The sequence below is a fragment of the Carassius carassius genome, chromosome 31 (genome assembly GCF_963082965.1).
Source record: "Carassius carassius chromosome 31, fCarCar2.1, whole genome shotgun sequence".
NCBI lineage: Eukaryota > Metazoa > Chordata > Actinopteri > Cypriniformes > Cyprinidae > Carassius > Carassius carassius.
The window spans coordinates 8,698,744-8,722,192 of NC_081785.1; the positions used below are offsets into that span (position 1 = coordinate 8,698,744).

General features: G+C 36.4%; 1 protein-coding gene across 2 annotated transcripts; it reads right to left on the minus strand.

The window, feature by feature from the left end:
• Positions 1 to 2,909: 2,909 nt before the first annotated feature.
• LOC132111471 (lysophosphatidylserine lipase ABHD12-like) lies at positions 2,910 to 23,107 on the minus strand. 2 transcript variants are annotated; one of them, XM_059518804.1, is made up of 14 exons: positions 22,983 to 23,107; positions 21,768 to 21,927; positions 11,345 to 11,466; positions 9,868 to 9,973; positions 8,941 to 9,060; positions 8,472 to 8,502; positions 7,822 to 7,867; positions 7,592 to 7,721; positions 7,372 to 7,409; positions 5,529 to 5,608; positions 5,347 to 5,429; positions 4,852 to 4,930; positions 4,392 to 4,519; positions 2,910 to 3,321 (listed from the first exon to the last, which is right to left on the minus strand). In XM_059518804.1, exons 2-14 carry the CDS (start codon positions 21,917 to 21,919, stop codon positions 3,288 to 3,290), a joined length of 1,149 nt encoding a protein of 382 aa, XP_059374787.1. In that variant the 5' UTR covers positions 21,920 to 21,927; positions 22,983 to 23,107; the 3' UTR covers positions 2,910 to 3,287. The 2 variants fall into 2 exon arrangements, with proteins under 2 accessions (XP_059374787.1, XP_059374786.1); XM_059518803.1 differs by lacking the exon at positions 22,983 to 23,107 and having other exon boundaries at positions 21,768 to 22,213.
• Between the last annotated feature and the right edge of the window lie 342 nt (positions 23,108 to 23,449).

The window sequence follows — 23,449 nt, forward strand, 5'->3', positions numbered from 1 at the left end:
TTGACGTAATTTCTCCTGATGTGTGATGTGGTTGTTCAGTGTCCAAATCATTTTCAGAAGCAGGTTAAAGGGTGCCTTGTGTGCATACTGTGCAATATTAACAACACTAGAAGAACACATCCCTTTTAAATGATTCATAAAAAAAATGAGAATGGAGGATCTATGGCCGCTGGCTGATGCTAACTCATGGGAATCCATAGTGTGTGTCCTTTTAGTGTTATAGTTGCTTTTTTTTGTCAGGGTGGACACTGATTCAGTTTTTTGCTTTACCAATTCACATTGTATTACCAAATCACGAGATGTGTGTCATTGTATCGGTTCATTTTACAAAGCACCTTTAACTTTGGCAAATGGAGATTCATAAAGCAAGCCCTGCCTTGAGCTTCAGCTCTTTAAACATCATTTCAGATTGCAGTCTGTCTTGAATGTATGCTTATGGATGTGACTTTGAACATTCACCCATTGTACTGAGGCCTTGTTTTCTTGCTACCTTTTACACAAGTACTGTATACAATTGATGGTTTTAAAACCATGTTAACAAATAATAAAATGCTGAAAAAAAACCAATATGCTGTTGACTTAAAATGAATAAAGGCAATTCTAATCGGATGTTGGAGCAATAGAATAGGTTGATTGTTTCAAAGATTGAATGCTGTTGTCAGGTAACACAATAATCATATCGGTCAGAATAGTAACGAATGACCTGAACAGGTGCTGGGTGTGGTAAAAATGTACACATGAATGAGGTATTGCCTAAACCTGGTACACAGTAAACAAAACGGCCTATCAGCATGTTAATTCAGTTAAAATACCCCAAGCTTCACATACATGCTTCCTTGCACTGCTTTAACTAGTTTAACAGGATTCTTTTGTCCCAGTCTAGTAAAATTATTCAACCGGTCATTGGAGTTTGTGAGGGTATTATATTTACAAGAAAAGTAATGTGTAAATGTGTCATTTTTTTATTATATTTTTTTTCTGCTGTAAACATTTTTTTGATGTTGTATAAAAGCCTTGTAAATAATTGATATCAGAAAGTGATCATTTCTTTTCCAGTCGTTTTATTGTTTACAAACAAACATACTGTACTTCCATCAGTGCATGTGTCCAGTAAGGTTTAGCAGCTTAGAAGAAAACAAACATTGTAAACCATTTGGTACAGTTTGCAAAAAGTAACAGTTGTTGTAATAACTGGGCAGTATTTCATTTAATTACAATATATATATATATATATATATATATATACACACACACGTTGAATTCAAATATGCAAAATTTGGTCAACATCAAAGATGGCAGAATCAAATCTGTGTTCAGAACAATAACGTCCAAATATTCTGTGGTCCATTTTTGGAATATTACAATGGAATATAGAAGTGAGCCGCTTCATATACATATAGGTATATATGGGTTGGGGTCTTATATATGGTTATCCTTCAGCTTTATATGATATTATTGCACTTCTCTAGGACCTGGTGATCTGGCTAAAATGATAATTTCTATGTCATTTCTACATAGTTCTACACAAAAATCTACTTCACTATGAAGAGATTTTTGATGTTTTTCTTTCAGTGCATCAGTCACACACTGACAGAGGAAAACTTATTAAAAATGATTGTGATACAATTTCTTCCTGAGAATAATCAGCAGAGAGCCTATATCTACGATTAAAGCTTGCATGCACACATGACCTTGTTAACATAATTTCCCCTTAACAAAAATAATTAAGCAGAAAAATTTGAGATAAAACAAATACAACCTGACACACCGAGCAACAACACAGCAGATTTGGAGTCTTAAAGGGTCTGTATTACAGTGAAAATAACTTGAAATATGCAGATAAGAATTATCAAATGGTCAGTGCACAGTGAAGAAGATATAGTTAGTATATTTACATGACGAGATGTAAGAGCAAACCAAAGATGTGTCATTATTGCTCAGTTTCGTAGAGTCATGGATCTTGGTATCAAAGTCCTTGACTTGAGTATTGCCTCATTTACTTTGTGCATGTTGAAATCCATTGCACATATTCCACCAAATTAAAATACACAATTATGAAACATTGCAAGATACACTAAAATATTCAATTAGAATGTAAGTTAGTTCTAAATGTAATTATTTTTTTTCCTTTTTAAAAAAAAAACCAAAATATATATATATTCCTGTTTTTACTGAACTTCTGATCAATTATAAAGCAGCCTTGGTGAGCATAAGAGACATCTTGAACAATACAGTAGATCAATTGGGTACTAAATGCAATATAGAAAAAAAATCGTCTTTTTTTTATATTTGTCACTTAGGTTTTCAATTTTGGTATCCAGCATATGGTAATAATTAATTTGATTTATTTTATCTATTTTTTTTTTTTTTTGGAATGTGCAAAGAGGGCAAAAAGACAAAGGAAATATATAACCCACATAACCAAGAAAAGGAAAGGTTTTCTCATACAGTTTTGTTATCTTTTGACTGTGCAACAATCTTTTTCCAGTAACAGGCATGCAAACTAGTATTGATCAACAAAATGCATTAAAATAATGAAACATCTGTGGATTTAGAGTTATAAAAAAAAAAAAAAGTCATTTCAAAAGCACATTCAGTTTCTGATTGCAGCGGAGTTGCAATAGTATCAACTAAACACAACAGCATAAGCACAATACATCCCATACAATATCAGTTTTAATGCCAAGGCAGCATAAAATTCTGCAATTTAAATTACTATTTCAATTGGGAGAAAAATAAAGACAGAAAAAAAAGAAAATACATTTTATTGTACACAATTCAAGTTCAACCTAAAACAACTCGCTGTTTACATTGAGTGCATTTCAGACTTTATATAAAGTCCATGATATTGTCGACAAGTTTGTTGTTGTACGTTCATAAAAAAAAAAAGGAGTGAATTGCAGTCAGCAAGTCCTGCTTCTTCCCTTTGACTGTAATTCTTGTGTGGTCTTCGGAGCGCCATCGCTAAAACTTCATCAGTGTGTCTGTCCTTAGAAGAGGGTTGTTGACTTAAGCATTATTTCAGTGCATATCAGCATATTATTTTGCATACTTTGTGCTCCAGCTGCCCCTTCAGATCTGTTACCATAGCACCAGGAAGCGGTGTAAGAAATCACCCAGCCCTGACACACTCCAAATGACTTTCTCCCTCCGTAGGTTTTAAGTTAACAAAGGAATGCAGAAGAACTTCAGTCCTTGATTGTGTGTGCATGAACACATTAGTACATTGTGTATGTGTGTTTAACTGAGAGTGTGTGAGAGTGGGCAGTCGGCTGAAATAATCCTGATTACACGTGAGGATGCGGCGCATTAAGAAAATCACTAAGAGAGAGAGACAAAGAGAACAACAACATTTTAGACTTCTCACCATCACGATCTATTAGGTTTCATTTCCAAACAAAGTGCAAAACAAATTATTTCAACTCAACCACTGGGTTTCCCTAACCAGGGTTTTCAACACTTTTATAGAAAATATAATGCTCAAATAAACAATAAAAATCTGTATTTAAATCAATATAAATTCCATTAAATGTGTATAGTGGCCCTTAAGTATTTACGTAATTAAACAAAATAAGCACACTTTTGGCAAAAAAGTTGGCATTTTTTCCAATTCTAAAACAATAGCTATATTAAATATATCCAGTAAAAATGACCTTGCAACCAGTTGCTTAAAAGTAATTAAAAAAAAAAGTCAAAGCAAGGCAGTTCTGTGAAAAAGTCTTATACAACAATATATTTTGTTATCCAATGCAAATTCATATAATTCACATGTGGACTCATTGTCCAAATGTATTTTGGTATATATAATATTTATATTTTAACAGAATTTAAAAAATACATTGCTAATATTTATTTTTTTATTAATTTAAAACTTAATGTAGTACAATTTTTCTTATTATATCTTATTTGACAAATATAAGTCAATAATTAAACTGAATTAATAATATTACGTATAAAACTAAACCTTATTACTGGTACTTAAAATCTCAGGTTACTTCATAGAAATAATTTAGATCACATCAGTTTTGTTGACAACATGTTTGACCTCTGGTGTTCCTCCTAAAGAAATGTGCAGGGTTGCCGTCCTGAAAAATCATTAGCAACAGCCCCATCTCAAATAAAACCATATATCTGTATTCAGACAGGGTTGATGTTCAGTATCAGCACAAACTGTACCATACAGACAGTGACTTCAGTCTGAATTATTATCGCCACAGCTGTTTCTCAGGGACCTGGAGCAGAATGTAAAAACTACACCACCTGGCACAATCCTAAAAATAGCTTGTATTCTCATCCAATAGAATAAAAAGATGAATGTAGCCAAACTGTTTGGTCAGCACTAAGCAGTGGGGAAAAACTACAAATAGCAGCAGTTTGTAAAGTGTACACACCTGAGTATATTTGGTAGCTGTGGGCTCTTGTAGATGAACTTGTGTCTGTAGCCCAGAGAGCTGGGGAACGGGATGAACTGAACCTTATGACCTTTCAGACTCTTGCTCTGAGCTGCCAAATCATATAGCTGTGAAAAAAATTCAGATCTTTAAAAAAAAATAAAAAAAAATAAAATATATATATATACACAGACAGTAAAACAAAAACCAGTTTTAATGTAACCTTTTTCAATATATGACTTTGTTTGACATGTAACAGGTTGTTTAATAATTCATATATTCTCAGTGTTATAATCTGTTGCTTAGCCTGACAACAATGGCAGATAAAGGTAAAAAGTGATAAAATGATGTGCTTTTACAATAGCCTTGAACATGGCTCATCCAATCAGAATTTCGAGTCTGAAGTATCCATTTTACAGTTTTAAATGAACCCTCTTATTGTCTGACACTGATGTAATACCTTCTTTCCCAGCTGGAAGGGTACAACAGTGTCATCTTCAGCATGCAGGATCAGAACCGGACAGGATATGTGGTTGACACTAACAAGACAAACAGATACAATTCAGTAGTTTGAGATACTCAAAAACTCAAAATAAGCACTTCCTTATAGGGATTCAGGACACAGGTCTGTTTTTTGTAGTCTGGGACCTTGCACTGGAGGATTGTGTAATGAATTACATGATCACTTCATCTATGACTCAAGAATCAATGCCCACATGCCACTGAATACTAAAGCGGTTTATTTATACACATGTACATCAAGTATGTTTCTAAAGCAAGTTCTCAGAGAAAGACAAAGACTCTAGCATGTGAAAGTGCTACAGAATAGAGACCGGATGATTATCTCAACACAGCTGCAAGGACACTGTGCTATATAAACACAGAACAGGCTTTGTAGATAAACAAGTAAACTTACAGAGAAATGGACGAAATAAAAGGCTATAAAAGAACCTACTTCTCGTCACTGGCAAAGCGAATGTCATTTGCATCTATAGAATCCAGGAAGAACCAGTCAAAGCCTGGTAGATATCTGTAAACCTGTTCAAATAACATAAATATTCAAAGTTAGTTATGTTTATTTGTTGCACAATGGCAGTATGTGACACCTTGAGATTGAACAGGAAGTTGGTTTCTCACCATAGAGAAGGGATGGCTTTTGGCTTCCTCTCTGATGTTGGTAAAGGGCGACTCTAAAATTAGGGAGTCTGGGGGCGTTCCTGCAAGCACAGTGGGAGAAAGCTTGCATCATTCCTTCATGTTTAAAATAGTGCCTCAACTACAGGCTTGCGCATCTTAAAGACTTATTGGAAGTGCTTGGTGATTAAATTAGTTCAGTCTTAATCCAGTAAAGCGAGTGCCTATGAAAGGTTGCCTATTTCTGAAACATCAACACAGTCATTGCTTACCTCGAAAAAAGGTCATTAGATTCATAAACTCTTTCTTTACGGATATTTAATTCACCTTCATTGTTCATAATATGAGCGAACTTCTATCAACTAATTTTAAACCCAAATTAAAACGTTAGTTGTTTACACACAAATTTGAATTTCTTATAACTTATATACAGTTATTTTTTGATTATTAAAATTTAAGACTTATAATTTAGCATGCGGATTTGGTGCTTTTGTAAAATTGTCTTTACCGTCGCTTTGTTAATTTTAATGCATCTTTAATGAATAGAGGTGTTAATTTCTTTAAAAAAAAATAGTACTGACCCCAAATTTTTTAACGATATAATATATATATACACACACACACACACACATTATATATATATATATATATATATATATATATATATATATATATATATATATATATATATATATATATATATATATATATATATATATATATATATATATATATATATATATATATAGAGAGAGAGAGAGAGAGAGAGAGAGAGAGAGAGAGAGAGAGAGAGAGAGAGAGAGACACACACACACACGTACACACACACACACATATATAGACGGTTTCATCGGGCGCACGCGCCTGGACTTAAGTTAACTTCCGGTCTGTGTTGTGTATATCGGTCTGGCTGCAGTGCCTTCTACAAACGCAGTTAAAGTCAAGGTGATGAGTACACTGAAGTTGGGGTCAGGTGGTTGTGCTGCGGGATGTGTTTCCCATACATTAATTTATTTTTGGAGACTCGCCACAATTTTAAAACTGATCGATTTTCAAAAAGGCTTCGTTGAATAAACATGAGTAACGTTACGTACTGCACGTTTAATAATAATAATTCCTTACATTTATATGTTTAAATATCAAAATGAGGCACAGGTGTTTATATATTGCTGTATTTCTGAAGGAAGACTTGCGTGTTATATGCCTGATAAAGCAGCGTGTGAGCGTACCACCTCTGCTTTGTTTACAGCTGTTACTGGGGAAACCTCTATTTCTCGCCCTTTATGTCTATGCTTTAAAACATCTCCTGCTGGCAAAGAATGAATTTGCATTTTCATTAAGTCCACCTGATCCACGCAGCAAACATATTTTGTTTGTTATCAAAAAATATCTACTCTAGAGGGACTTGGTTGTTGTTATTGATTCTATTTGGAAGTCTACTGGAAGTTAAGTTAGGTCCACAAAAGAGCGCATGCGCAGTAACTTTTGTTTATGTTGTTGCCGTTGAAATCGTCTATATATACACACACACACATATACACATGTAATTTTTCCAGGCCTTGAAGTCAAACTTTTGGATATTTATGATTTTCCAGGGCTGTGTAAAGCCTGATCATTATTTAGTCCCTTTTCCTTGTGGGGACAAGTCCACAAGGTTATGCTTTTCTTAGGTGACATAGCATTCATTCATTTATTCACAGTGATTTGTAAATGGCTGGTTGCAATTGAAGAATAAAGCCATTGTTGGAAGTTTCTGCTTGGTTTGTAGTTTCACACTGCAGGCTACTATTTGTTTCAGTCACAACATTCCAAGAAAACACAAATGCATGAATGTATGTCCACATACCCCTGTCACAGAGCCGTCTCACTAGGTTAGTGGCCACTCTGGAAAAACAGGAATGTACAGCATCAGCAGCAGTTCAAAAATGCCACAGGGAGTTACACAATCAATTCCTTTACATCAAAGAAAAGCTCAAATCTAATTCCAAGAATTACAGTATCTACATCTAGAGAAAGAAAAACCATCAACAGTGTTCTTTCAGATGACTTGGGCAAATTCATCTCACCCTGTGCCGAGTGAGTGACCCCATATGTACAGGGGCTTCTGACCAATCCGCTGCTTTATCCATTGGTAGACGAAGAGAGCGTCTGATGTCATGCCTTTCTCTGAAGGGCTTCCCTCAGAGTCACCCCAACCTGCACGAAAAAAAAAAACATGTGGTGTTCACTCTAAGACAGCGAATTGAATTTGGAATTGCATGATAGGATAATGCATTAAAACTGAGGCTTAACATACCTCTATAATCGAATGTGACTACATGGTAGCCTAATGAACAAAGAACCTGTACAGACAAGCATATAAAAAAAAGTGTCTAACATTAACTCAAATAGACAAATGGACAATAAGACAAGCACTGGTTTCAAATCTTAAGAAACATTTCTTATATTATAAATATTGAACACAGTTGTGCTGCTTAATATTTTTGGGAAAGTGTGATACATTTTTCAGGATCCTTTGATTAATTATTAGCCAACACATCTTTTGAGTAATATACCTTTTGGCTAAGAGTCCTTTTCTCTAATTATGACACTATATGTAATATTTATTACACTATATGCGATATTATATTTTGTCTTGGTGTTTGTAATTTTAGTTTTTTGCCCTTGTGTGTGTTTTTTTGTGGTTTGTCATGTGGGTGATCATGTGATTTAGGTTTGTGCTGTATATGAGGGATGAGCTGTGTATTTGTTCATTGTCTGATGAAGAGCTTTTAGGCTCGAGACATCACAACATATTTTTTGTGGTTGAGTAACTTGAGTTAAAGCTTTCAGCTTTTTGGATGTGCGCTCTTTGGGTGAAATTTTAAAAAGAATTATAAAATCTTACTGACCCCAAACTTTTGAATGATAGTATAAATTCAAAGCAGTTGCTCTTATTTCTTATACCTTGTACAGCTGAACTCTGTGATCCCCTCCTCTGAAACAAACACAAAAATACACTTAAGTAAAATGACCAGAGAACTGCAAATTTGTCAAATTACAAATGGTTACAGAAGAAAAATTGGACTCCATTCGCTAACCGACTGAGGATCACACACTAATGTTCAAATCATTCCGAACATGACAGACTCACACAGAAATACACGCCTTGTTGCTAGTAAATGCATAATAAATGAAGGTGATACGCTTTCTAAAATTGGTTCAAAATATTAAACAGGTTTGTTCTCCAATGATTAGACAGAATCATAGTTGGTGCACATCATACATTACACAACTGTTGGTCAAATCCACAGATCTGATCTTCCAGACTATAAAGCAGTGTAAGTGTAGTGCATTGCAGTCTTAACTCACACTGAATCGTTTTAGTTGGTTTTATAAAGTGATGTTGATCTCTTGTCCCTTAGTGTTTGTGTACCTTGTTCCAGTGTTGCCATGGAGGTAGAGGATGACAGGATGACTGGACTGGAAGCTTTTGTCATACCATTCAGCATCTTTTGCCTGAGCCTCCCTCCACATCACTGAAGGTACTGTGTGCCTGAGAGAGACAGATGGAAAGAGAGATGACATGATATACAAAAGAGATATGCAGCTGTTAGATTTCTGCTTCCTACGCATGAAATGGTGAAAAATAGTACATGTACATGACATGTGGTAGTGTTCAAAAATTTGAGGTTGGTAAACCTTTTAAATGTTTTTGAAATAATTGTCTCATATTCATCGAAATAAAGTAAAAACAGTAATATTGTGAATTCTTCTTAAAGTACAAAAGAACAACATTTGTTTGAAATAGACTTTTTTTGTAACATTAGAAATGGCTTTAAAGTCACTTTCGATAAGTGTAATGTATCCTTCCGGAATTAAAAAGTATTATTATTATTTTTATTTTAAAAGAAAAAAAAACGGACTGACACCAGACTTTTGAATGGTAGTGTAGTCTTTTCATGGCTTGTTCACTTCCCCAAGACTTAATCATCAAAGATTCTATTCAATACTGAATCTGACCAGGGCACAGCTTATTTATGCATAGAAAACTGCATAAAGCATCAGCGGCAGGAAGTTTATATGTTTATATGTTCACTGTTACTTAGTAAAAGTCAAACACACACAGTCACACTCAATAGCCAGCAGCCACAGGGATTTACACATTTTGGGCCACAGGCTGCATTTCAACAAGTGCAGGACTTTTCCATGCCCTTCAGAAAGACAGCCATGGCCATAAGGCAGATAGAGAGGGACAGAAATCTGTAGGGTTGAGAACTTGAGGTCAGAGAGACAGATAAGGCAGAGAGATGGATGATGGAGGTAGGCCAGGCTGTGTCTGTGTCTGTGTCTGTGCTCTCACCACACTCCAATGTTGATTCCCTCCTCGGGCTGCAGGTAAAAGTTGTGAGTGTGATTCAAGCCCTGATCCTGTGGTCTCTTCAGATCTATAAAATATGGCACTCGCACTGAAAGAGAGAAACATAGAAAATAGTTAACATGAAACTGAATGAATCCAACATATTTCTGAGTCAAACAGGATATTGATATATATAATTTTTAAGGATATTTTAAAATGGGTGAGTATTTTTCGTCTCTTTAATACGGATACATTTTGAAAGAATAAGAGAGTTATTGAACATTCACAAATATGCTTGTAAGTAATTTCATACAGAAGTTTTTGCAATTCCTCATACTGCCATGTTTGGTCTGAGAATTGAAAAAAGTCATGTAAATTTGAATCATGACTGTTTTTGCTGCAAGAAACTGCGTGCCACAAGCTTTCTCAGGAGACTGATGACTTTAAGTTCACCGACCTTAGTAACATATTTTTCTCTAAGGAAAGCAGACACAGGGACGCTTACAGTCACACTTTTACACACATTCTGTGCATTATTAGCTCAGACTGAAAAACAGTAGCAGAACTAAGTGTGAAGAAACACATCAGCTGACAGAAGCAATGTAATCACTGCTGATACTGCTTCTGCTAACATCAGCCCAAAACACAACAGAACGTGACTAATATCAGAGAAATGAAACTATGATGTGACATAGGAATTATTTGAGAAGACGGAGAGGTGTGTGAGAGGCTGAGCGGCAAACAGAGTAGACATTTATCTGGATTGATGGATGAATGATATCTTTGTTTTGTCGTTTCAGTGAAAGGCTGACTATGGATTCAAACTCCAACGTTTCAAAATGTCTTATTAAATGGCATGATATCCAGCAGACTCTGTTCTGTGATGGACATCAATTTAAACAAAAGACATGTTGCAAAACAGGTGTTGAGGCATCAGTAATTAAAAACAAAGTAGAGATTGTGGGACTTTATGTTGATCAAAAATGACTACAAAAGCATGCGTGACTGAATGTTTCGCAAGAGTTGTTCTGAGCATGCTGAATATTTCACAAGGGAAAATGCAGTGTTACAATCTCCTTGGATATTACATTTCCCTTGAGGATAATTGCTCTAAGCTTGTCCTTTCCTTTGCAGCAGCATAGGATTATGGAGACTGACCCATATTACCATATTAAATTTTAAAAAATCAACAGAAACTAATGTAGCATCCAATCCAAAATATTGACAACTTACATGGCAGTTTAGCTTGAATAAACAAAATGCAAATGGAAAATGCATTGGTCTAAATATAAAGGGTTAAACAGGTCAGGCTAGATCACAAAGAGACTCTAAAAATGTAAATAAATGGAAAGTTTACAAAGATAGGCTTAATACTTACCAAATTTAACAAAGACAGGGCTAAATACTCACATATTTACAAAGAACTCACAGATGTTCACAAAGACTAGACTAGACTAAAAGACTGGTTGAAAATACTCACCAAAGTTTAAAAATACTAATTTAGCTTGTATTGATGGACAGACTTTGATGATAACAGGGATGGCGATGTAGATTCCCAGCACACAGATCAGTAGCTTCTTCAGCCTCCACATCAAACCACCCCTGCAGACACAGACAAGAACTGATTACATTAAACATGCTTTCCTTTAACACACATATAGTAGATAAAGTAATAAAGATAGTATTGTGTCCTATTCAACAAGACCTGCGATGATTGGTTAAGAACAACATTGTCTCAAATTTAATTGGATGAAACACAGTTGTAGCATATATTAAGGGAATCTTAAATTAAATTTTAGGAAAATTTAGGAATGTTTTCGGACATACTCTTCTCTTTTGAACCTAAGGGTTAACAATCCTCATAACATGGCCTGTCTTTTCTTGGTCTCTCTCACACTCAGAGGTCAGACAGTAAGCATCTTATGCCGCGTTTCCACCGCAGGAACTTTACCCAGGAACTAGGGACTTTGGCCTGGTACTCGGTGTGTTTCCACCGCACGAACCAGGAACTAAATAAAGTACCGGTAAAAAAATGCCCTTCAGAAAGTCCCTGCTGGCGAGGTGGTACTTTTCAAAGTTCCGGAACTTTCGGGGGCGGGACTTGGCGCTAAACATCCTGATTGGTTGAGTTCACGCAGCATTGGTTGAGTTCAACCACCATTTATTCGGATCATTTTCTAAATATTACTATTATTGTGTCATGAAATGTAATTTTAAAAGTATTTCAGGCGAGAATGTAGTTGTTTAAAACTCAAATCTGTGGTTTATTTATAAAGACAGCACCTATTTAAAAATGTGTTTCGCCGATCTCGGAGACTGTGAACTCCACGCGATCAGCAGGAGCTCAGTGCTTATGTATCCGCTGAGAAGCAGCCTCACCTCGCCTAGACCTTCTGATATGTGACGCTGGCTTTGATCTCTCTTTAGTGGTTAAACATAAAATATAATTTGTTTTGGGTAAATCTAACAGGTTATCTTTGGTCTGTATTCAATTTATCTATATGTGACAATGAAAATAAAAAAGGCAAATTTATATAATATTTTGTTTCATTGTAATGGCTGTATAAATATATACATATCCCTGAACTAGTATATTTCTGCAGCTCATTTATTATGTTTAAATGAAAACGAAAGGAGGCAGTGGTATTTGATATCCTATTTCGTTTTATTGTAAATATACAGAGAGGAAAATTGGAGTAGCCATGATCAGCTGACTGATGTCATCAAGTACGCTGCTGTTTGCAGAATTACCAGACCTGCGTCGTCGCGGACATCACACTCCCGAGTCGAATGCACAAAGTCTGAACTACCGAGGATGCACGTCCAAAATCAGCATACTTTGTATTGAGAAACGCGCGCAGACCTACATCACCAGTCTATTTGCCTAATCTTCCCGGTACTTTACACCGCGGTGGAAATGCAGAAAACAACAGGTCTGGGGGGAAAAAAGTTCCTGGGAAAAAAAGTTCCTGGTACAAATGTTCCGGGTAATTTCGGTGGAAACGTGGCATTAGTGGCCAGCGGTGACCTCTAAATTGTGCCAGGGAGTATAAAGTGTCATGATTCAAATTACAGGAGAAAGCAAGAGGAACAAACTCACCCTGTCTGACTTACAGCCCTGATCTCTACTTTGTGTGTTTGTGTGCCTTATATGCAAATTAAATGGGGTCATATGATGCAATTTCAAGTTTTCCTTTCTCTTTGGAGTGTTATAAGCTGTTTGTGAATAGATACGATCCCTTAAGTTGCAAAGACTAGTCTCAAATCCAAAGAGATATTCTTTATAAAAGTTAAGACTTGTCCATGCCCTACTAAAATACCTTGTTTTAAATATGCCCCCACATGTCTATGTCACTGTGTGGGAAGATTTGCATAACTCCGCATTTATGAACAACTAACTTTAATTCCTTGCTGTTGCCCCCGGCGCCATGTCAGATCCAAATATGAAAAAGAAACTACTTTGTTTTGCCTTCCAAAAGAGGACACAACTAGAAATCAGTGGTTAAGTTGTATGTTCAACATACAACAACTCAAATATTCAGATGTGTGCAGCACATTTTATGGAGGACTATTTCCTGATCCTGGGAGAGAAGACTACAATGTCGGCTGTTCTGAGTCACAGTCTGTAAGTAGGTTTACATTTTTAAAGGATTTGTCACTGATGATTCAAATGTGAGTTTTGAGAGTAGAGCTTGTTGTTTGTCGTTTCTCCGATCACAAATGCAGACATGGTTAAGGGGAAGTCGTGGCCTAGTTATTAGAGAGTTTGATTCCTAACCCTAGGGTTGTGGGTTCGAATCTCGGGCTGGCAATACCACGACTTAGGTGCCCTTGAGCAAGGCACTGAACCCCAACTGCTCCCCAGGGGTGTGTGTGTGTTCACTGCTGTGTGTGTGCACTTTGGGTGGGTTAAATGCAGAGCACGAATTCTGAGTATGGGTCACCATACTTGGCTGAATGTCACTTCACTTTCACTTTTATGTTTTCATGGCGCAATACAACGCAATGCATAAAAAGACATTAGAAGTCATTGTAATCTGTAATCATGTCCCCACTGGATGCTACAAATGCGTCTGTAATGGGTTTTATTGTTTTTGTCTTGTTGTTCCGGTGTTTTGACCGGGACACACATCACAGTATGATAAGGGGCGTAACATTTCCGTCACACGCTTGAGGCATTCGGCCAATCACAACGCATAGGATAGCTGGCCAATCAGAGCACACCTCGCTTTTCAGACTGATGAGCTTTGTAAAAAAAACTACTCGTTTCAGAAAGACGGGGCATAGAGTAGAAACAATAAATGTACAGTATCTGGAAAATACGGTTTTTTTTTTTTTTTACCATAAACCACAAACAAATTACACCAAATACACAAAATAATGTACTTTTTTATCAACATCAATTGACCCCTTTAAAATGTGACTTTATGATTCTAGGAGGTTTGTGGTGAAAAGCTGCTTTAATCGAGCTTGTTTCATTTCCTTAAACTCTGAAAGGTATTTTCCTACCCAACTCATGACCAGGGGATTACTTAAACACTCAAATACTAACACGCATACACACACACACACACGCAAGCTCTCTCATACACATTATACATATGTAAAACTTCATTATCGTTTCCACAAGAATATAAAGCAGCACACAATTAGCATATTTAAATGATTTCTGAAGGATTATGTGACACAAGACTAATGGCATTTCAAAATACACTAAAACAGACAACAGTTGATTGTAATAATATTTAATATTTCAGTTATTATATTTTAATATAATAAATGCATTCTTGTTGAGCATAATAGACTTCTTTCAAAAAAAAAAAAAAAAAAAAAAAAAGATTTTTTAACAGCTCCGTTTATAATGAATACATTTTACCTTCTTCACAGTAAATGCATACATAAAGATGCAGTCATATGAAACCTCAAGGATATTCCTAAAACTATTAATAATGCAGAACTGAGAGAGAGTGAGCAAAGGCAGGACATGAAGAAGTGAGAGAATGTCCCAGACAGGGTGAAAAAAAAAGAGAAAAAGCAATAATCCAGGAAGCAGCAGAGCATCCGGTTTGATCCGGCTGACCCTGGATCAATTCCACAATGGCATCTACTACGACCTTTCCTCTGCACTCGACTAGCTAGTATGAAGAACAAAGACAGTTTAGAATTTCAATTTACAATGTAAACAAATTTGAACAACCTGAATAAAATAATATTTTTGTTCTGCATTTATGGAAAGGATTACAGGAAATGATGGAAGAAGAAATTGGAGAATTCGAAGCCACCTATCAATGTGTCAGCACGCAAATAAACAATAAGCCACAGCTCTAACCATATTATACTTATTCCAGGTGATTAATGCAGCAGGCAGCTGATCTTGTGTTCCCTGCAGAGATAAGACGGTGTGGTCACTTGGCAGTGAGTCAAAGAAGGTTTGATCTGAGTGTGTGTGTCCATGTGGTGCGTGTTTTGCTTGTGTGTGAGAGTGCAAGTTGACTGTGATGAAGAGCAAGACTATTGTGCAACAACAGCACTATTCAGAGACTCATTACTGAACAGTGCTTGCACAAATACTAACAAGGAGCTGTTTGTGTGTGTGTGCCCGTGTGTACAAAATTTATTGATGTTATTGATTATATACGCAATAGTATCCGTTAGAACTAGCCATTTATTTGTCTATGTGGTTGGTTAGGTTAAAAGATGCAGTTCTGCTTGTACACACCATTTTTGCAGGTGCATGTCTGCACAGAACATCCAAACCAGAGCTTCAACACCTTCAGGGTAACACTAATATGTTAAGTCATGCTGATCCAGTGCCATATGGGCGTTATTACGGCTGTCTGGACATCAGGAGTCCAGACTGCACTGGGACAGAGTGTTTCTGAGTAGTGCACGGAGCAAAAAGACAGGAAGAAATAAAAAAAAATAGGCTGAAAATCTTGGCCAAAAATATAAACAGAAATATATTTAACAGATAGGATAACAGAAAGCTTATTCATATATTAAATTAAGTGTCACAACATGTATATATAATGCACATATAACATTCATCTCTGTACTTTTTGGCTGAATCACAATATACGGTATCTCAGTAATTTCTACATTTTTGTATATTATATAGAGCATAACATGAATCATGAATCCCTGCATTGATTCATATTTTAACTGCTTACTGATCTGTAATTAGACAGTTTTGGTTCTGTTCTAGTGCACCACTTTAGTAATTTACTTCAATTTGTGTGTGTGTGTGTGTGTGTGTGTGTGTGTGTGTCAGTCTCTCCGTTTGACAGAATGCCACTCTCTTAAAATGATAACCTCCAACACACTACTCCTACACACCCCAACACTCATACACCACAACACTTCACACTCTGAAATCACCAAGTCAAGAGCATGCATCTTAAAATAGAGATGAGATTTTAAACTTGAAAAACCACTAGTTAGTTTATTCAGAAGTCGCAGATTAACTCTGTTACCCAATAACCTATTAATAACTAATTAGTTATTAATTGAGAATTCATAGTAGAAAGTTCCTCACTTACCACATTTCTTGGTCAATCTAAAATCTACTGTGATATCAGCAATGCTCAAAAAATAAAACTAAGCAGTTGTTTGACTATTATTTAGCCATTTTAGTGTAATTGTATATAGTGGGCATTAACCATGCAGGAAAAGTGAGAGCCTAAATGCACGTCTGATTCTACATGAATAAATGATTGAGTCATTTTCAGGTCACCGTATTTGGCAAAGAACAGATGTATAATTGTGTATTACCAGAGCAGACAGGTACTTACATCCTGCTGTACCGAAATGATAAACCTAGTTTAGGATTAAAAACTACACAAGAACACTGAAGTATGCAAGAAACAACCTGAACAACATTTCATCATACCCATTCTACAATACAGCACTACTGAGAAAATACTGAGACATTTATCAATGAATCTTCTTTTGTATTCCACAGAACAAAAGAAAGTTATGCAGGCTGACTTGTTTTTGATGGATCTCGTGGGCTTCAGATTCAAACGTATCTTCTAAGCCCAAATCAAACCAGCTTAACCCCTCCTCCAACCTCAAACAGTGATCTTGAAAGCCAGTTAGATCACTTCCTCTCGATTCTTAAGAAGTCAGTTTGAAAATGTCTCAGGAAAACTTTTTGTCTCTTCCTTCTCTGTCAGACACCAAAGGCTCGTCTCATGTCTGCAGGTACCAGACAACAGCTCCCTAAGTGGCATGAGACATCTCAGCTGCAGCTGTCTAGATCAATGTCCTAAATATCCTGGTATGGTTATAGAGCACTGACTGCCAAATACTACCACTATCAGTGACCATGATCGATTAGCAGTCAAAGTGGAGGGGGTTAAGAACATATATACTTTTTTACATTATACTGGATAATGCACATGTCAACAAAAGATCAGATTATTTTATATCTGTTCTGAGCCACTTCCAGTTGTGGTTTTACAGTGAATCATATACACATACAATATCTGGACATCTGACCTTTGTCTAAACATATATCCATTTTTCATTGGAATTCAAAGCCACCACAAGGAGAGGGCAACATGTTTGTCCATAAAGATAGCTTTTCTTAATGATGTATTGTGAACCAGACATGCCTCAATGCACCCCAACAAACTAAAGAAATCTTTATTTCAGAAAATGTCCGATTTTCAGAACAGATATATATAAAAAAAGGACTAGACATGAGATTTGGACAGACTTTAAATCTGTGCAACATGAATATGTTCATAAAAAAGAAAACAGTGGAAGTAGAGAAAAGAGGAGCACTTTAAAAAACCTGCAGCTACAGCTACATTTGATAGATTATGACAGGTCTGACGGACCGGACTCTCTGAGAGATACTGAGGTGACATTGAGAAACCGAGGTCTGGTAAAACAGCTTGGGGTAGGAAGAGGACTGTAATGCTTCCTGCTTTTAGCACAGCAAAAAAAAAAAAAAAAACCTGTCTTCTGGTAACATGATGCAGGAAGTTATCTGCTAGCTTCCCTCATTAGACAAAATTAAATGGCATTCATAATGCATTTAACTTCAGTAATGTGACGTGTTTTCAGAAGAAACTAGCTTTACGATGGTAATTCCACACTTACTGAATACTTTGATTCTTGGAATAAATGAATCAAGGCATGAGCTTTTCTATAACGGCACCTGAAACTGAAAACAACATAAAGTTTCAAATAATCTCCACAAACAAGAACAAGGACTTTTTGAAGGAAGTAAATGTGTCAAGTTTTGATTTCCTTTAAACAACAGCTGATGAAGAATTGCATGCCACACGATAGCACAAATGGGATGAGATCAAGCAAAACACATATACGAAGGATATGTGAAACTGTAGACGCTGCACTCCGAAGGCTGAAAAAGAGATAGAAGCGTGCTACATCTCAAGCTCTCTACTTCCTCCCTCACTCCTTCCGTCTTCACTTTCACTCTTCTCTTCTTTCACTCGCCAAACTGAGTGTCTCTGACCCTTCAGCGGAGCTCGGAAGAGAAGTGTTGACAGAGATGCCAGAATTAGTTATGGCTCTGTTTGACCCAAGATTAGGCTCCTTTAAATGGCCTCAGGAAGGACCACCAACACTATTTGACCAACCCAGAATGAGGAGTTGCAAAACTACATATATTCAATATTAAGAAATGGGATTGCTGCCTCAATGTCTAGTCAGTCTTAAAGAAGCTTTTAAAGGTTGGTTTCAGGTTCACCTAATGTTGGGATTTTGAAAAGTGTTTTTTTTTTTTGCAAGAAATGCACAATGCAGTTCTTCATTTTTTGCACGACGCAAGAACAGACCAGAATTTCAGGTTGAAATGTGCAGTGTGAATAATTGATGGTTTAGAGAGAAGCAGGGGTTCATTATTTAGGTTGAAGGCTAGTCCACACCTCCTTTAGATGAATGTCTTTACGAACAAGGGAATGCAACCAAGACATTTATTTTAAAAGACCCCATCAAATCAAACTGACGTTTTGTGACTTTTTCAGTGTTTCAGCTCTTAAAATCATGATGGAACAGAAATAGCAACCGATCTTTTCTTCCATATTGTCACATTCAGGTAAAACTGATGACTGGAAATAAAAAATGTAAGGTGGAGAGAGAGGAGAGAGATAGAAGTCTGTCGTTTCGCAAGAAGATCGAGTTAATATCTTTTTAAATAACTTATGAGGTCAAAAATAAAGTAAAAATTCATCATGCGCAATAAGATAAGTAACATTTAGAAAAAAAGACACGGTGAATTTTCATTAAATAGTAAAGTAAAAAATTAATCATCACTACCATCTTCCTGGAAGAAAAACTGACACCCAAATTTCCTCTTTCTATTAACAAATAAGTCAACACAGGAAAGAACACTGTGCTCTTAAACAGTTTAATCGGGTCTTTCACTTTGAAATCCATGTGCAATTTTTACAGGGGATTTCAGCTAATTTCATTTCATAGATCTTGTGAACTAAAGCTACCCTTTTCACCTTGAACCCGGCCTGCCACGTCAAGGTCACTGCAACCAGACTAACAAGCGGCAGCTCTTGTGTCGGACACATGACCGGCTCCAGCACACAATACCCCAGACCCATACAGCACCGGAGGAGAGTCCGATTACTGTGCCATCAGATAGCATTACAGTTCAAATGAGATGTGATGGTAGAAGTTTACAGTACCATTTCCTGCTAGTGTTTCATGCTAATTTGGCAGACAACATCTTTTAAAACAGGACATTTTCCAGGTTTGTTATACTGGAATCCTTCATAACATCAGCTCAGTTGCAACTGCCTGACATAACATCATTGTTCGTAACATTATTATAGTTAAGAGCTGTAAGTGTTTCCACATACAGCTAAATCACACTATAAATCAAATTAATCAGACCATATAACATTACAAGCTCATTTATTAAAAATAAGTCTCATATGCTTACTAAGGATGCATTCATCTGATCAAAAATATAGTCAAATATCACTATTTAAAATAATTGTTTTCTATTTGCATACATTTTAAAATGTTATTTATTTATTATTTGTTATTTAATCCAGTCTACAGTATCACATGATCCTTTGGTTATGTTTTGCTGTTTTTTTTTTGTTTGTTTTTTTGTGGAAGGCTGTGATACATTTTGTTTTCAGGATTATTTAATGAATGGAAAGTTTAAAAGAACTGCATGTATTTGAAATAGAAATCTCCTATGCCTTTACTATCACTTTTTATCAACTTAATGCGTCCTTGCTTAAAAAAAATCAAATTTTTCAATCTTTGTAAAAAAAAAAATGTATTAATGCCCCAAATTCTTTTGAATAGTAGTGAAACAAGGAAACAATAGCAAACTTGAGGCACAGGTCTCTAACTGATCTCCAGGATCAAAGGTCACAGGCAATTCATTCAAAGCCAGATAGTATTTTCATGTGACATCGCAACCATGAAACCTAATACAATCCTGTTATCTTAAAAGCATTTTGGGGTTGCAACGCACCTGCTGAGAAGCTGTGATCTGTGGGAAATCCTCCAGGATCCCAACTTGCAACATGTTCTGGCAGTACTTAATTGTTTCTTTGCTGAGTGTACAATTTTTTACTACCATATTGCTGGACCAAAACATCCATCTTCCTCACACTTTGATCTGCAGAGCAAGTCCTGGCTGAGAAGAATGACGCCACTACACATAGGCCTACACCTTAATTTTTTTTACTGTTTAAAACTCAGGCATCACAAGACCAAACAAACAGGAGAAATTTCTAGAACATTTGCACATAAGGCCTAATATTATGCCTGATAATGTGAGTCATGTACAGAGATATGCCTAGACAACAGCTGAACACGACTATTCCCACCATGCATCCTCCTACAGTGATGCAATCTTACATTATTTTAAATTTAGCAGAAAAACATAAACTGTATGACTCAGCTCTGCTTTGAGGAAATCTAAAAAGATATCACCTTGCATCCACTGAAGCATTTAAGCACGCATTAGTAAAATAACTCTCTCCTGTGAGTAAGGGACCTATGATGGGCTTTAAATCTGGCTTTCCAGGTTCTTCCACTCAACAGAATACTCTATTTTAAGCAAAAGAGCTACCATGTACAAGGTCAATGCAATTAACAAAATGGTGAAGATTGTGATTAGTGACAAAAATAGAAATAACTTCCCAAAGACAACAATACTTGTGCCACAATTGTGCCTCAAATATATATACAACGGTAATGTAAAACCATATTTCAAGGATTGCCATCAGAAATAGAATTTGATTCATAGCTAAAACAATGTCTAAAAAAATGCAACATCATCATTCGCAAAAACCTTGTCTCTATACATAATTTTTAAACTTTGCACAAATATCCCAGACTTACAAGCATCTGCCATAGCACTGCCATACTGAAACAATCACTTCACACCCCACCCAGAAGTTGCTGATCTAGTTTTGTGACAGGACAGCCTAAATACTGCTTAGCGTCTCAAGAGAGTCACGTGGGACTCTGATTCAATCATAGAGAATCATCTATGTGGCTTCATGCCTCAAAAGAGTTTAAAGCCAACTAAGATTTGAGTTGACAGATAATAGTGCATGTAATATCATATTAAAAAGCATCAAACTGGACTTTGATGCTGAAAATACATAAGATAATGATGAAAACCCATAACTTAAAATCAACACAGAACCATGGTTTTTAACCAGGTAATCATGTTATTTGCAGGTAAACAGTTTCCTGCCATTTTTACCTATTAACTGATTTTGAACTAATGTAGAACTTTTAAAAGTTATTACACGGTCAGATTGTTTTTTTAATACTGGACTCTGTACAGGTTGAAAAAAGTTTTGAGTAAGCTTTCTACTGGTAAAAACATACACAGAGGCATAGAGCACCAGTGGCACATGTGCAGGAGCAGCAGCAGTCCTCACCTCCTGTAGCGTCTCCCCATCGCGGTCCCCGGTCCTCCTGGCTCAGGAGCAGTGTCTGTCTTTTCGTGGCACTGCTTTAGATCGGAGATATCTTCCAGTACTGTACCCGTGAACGAGCTGTCATTGTCTGCGCTGCCTTTTCGCTTTCGCATTACTGAAACTTGAAACAGCAAAGGTAAACACACACAGATGAGACTGTAGATATTATACCGCAGTCCCGAGCGTATCCTCACTGAATCAGACGGCAATGCTTATAAAAAATCTTGCAGCAGAGCTGGATCCGTTTGCTCCCGCGACTGTGTGTGTGTGATCCGGTGTTTCTCTTCCCGGCGATTGTGACATTGAGCACCTTTCTTTCTCTACCGTTAAATTGTTTTGCAGGAGTCCGATATCTCTGCAGAGACCAGCTGATCAGCTTAGCCTTTCCCCCTTCCGTCCCTGCGCTTAACCAATCACACACAGCGCTCAGTTCACTCCGACGCTGCACCAGCCAATCACATACCGCTCTGTTCCACCAACGGCCAATCACAAGAGTCGTAGCGCCCTCTCTCGTTCAGTGTAGTGTAGGTTAACCGGATCATTTGTAACATGTAACGTTAATCTTATATACTTTTTCTTTACATCTGTGTAAGTATGCAGCATTAGCGCCAGAGAGCGCTGCACGCTTTTTTCATGTTATGTTGCTCTACAAAGCACATAGAGTGAATTATTTAAAAAGATCTGGCAACATCAAATTTGTCCTACACAGACTTCCGTACGTACAGACCAACTTGCTCAGGCCGCTCGGTGACTTAAAACCTTTTTATACAGTCTATGCTTAAAACATGTCAGCCCCAGTGCCATAGACAAAAAGACTAAGTGGTCTTGTCACGTTTTAACAAATAAGTCTTAGGTTTCGTCTGTTTTGGTGTAATGTATAAGATGCGCTAAGAATCTAATAACATGTTTAACTATCGAGCAGCAAAACCGTCGCACCTTCGTCCATATCAAAATAATCAAACACACACTGTGCATGGTAAACTACGACGGGATTCAATAAACGGTGTTTTAAGTTTAAAATATAAATGCACATATTAGAGAAGAATTACGTACAAAACAGTCTCGTTTGCGTCAACATGACAGCACGATCGAACTAATAAAAACATAAGTATCCGAGTCCATGCATATGAAGCTGTTGTCATGAATTCAGTAATTATATGAATCATAAAGCCCAACCTGTTCTTTCTGATGGATTTCATTGTAGAGGTGTTGTTTTGACAGGACGCGTGGACTACCCAGAGTTTTTCCATGAATTTCCTCTCACGTGACTAACCCAACAATAAATGAAGCGGAAGGAGCCAGAGGTCCTAAGAATGAGATCTCTGTTTCCACTGTCTAGTGGCATTTATTTATTTATTTATTTCAAATGAATGACGGTGTATATGAAGATTATTAAATTATTTTGGTTAAGTATATGTCAAAGAAAACACATTACTATAAATACTGTATTATTTAGATGTGCATTTAAAAATTGAATGTGTTTATTATGACACACAAAAAAATAAAGTTATTGGATTAAAAATAATAACATGGAAAATGTTTTACCCATGTTGTAACAGATTAAACTACTACTTCAGGTAGATTAGAGTTTTGGGACACCAGCACGGCTTACATTTTCTGTTTTGAGTTGTTTTGGACAAAAG

Coding starts and splice junctions, on each gene's coding strand:
- LOC132111471 (XM_059518804.1), bottom strand. CDS start 21,919: ATGCGAAAGCGAAAAGGCAGCGCAGACAATGACAGCTCGTTCACGGGT. Junction 9,974..11,344: donor ATTAGTATTTTTAAACTTTG/GTGAGTATTTTC, acceptor TCTCTCTTTCAG/TGCGAGTGCCATATTTTATA. Junction 4,931..5,346: donor CGCTTTGCCAGTGACGAGAA/GTAGGTTCTTTT, acceptor TTGTCTTGTTAG/TGTCAACCACATATCCTGTC.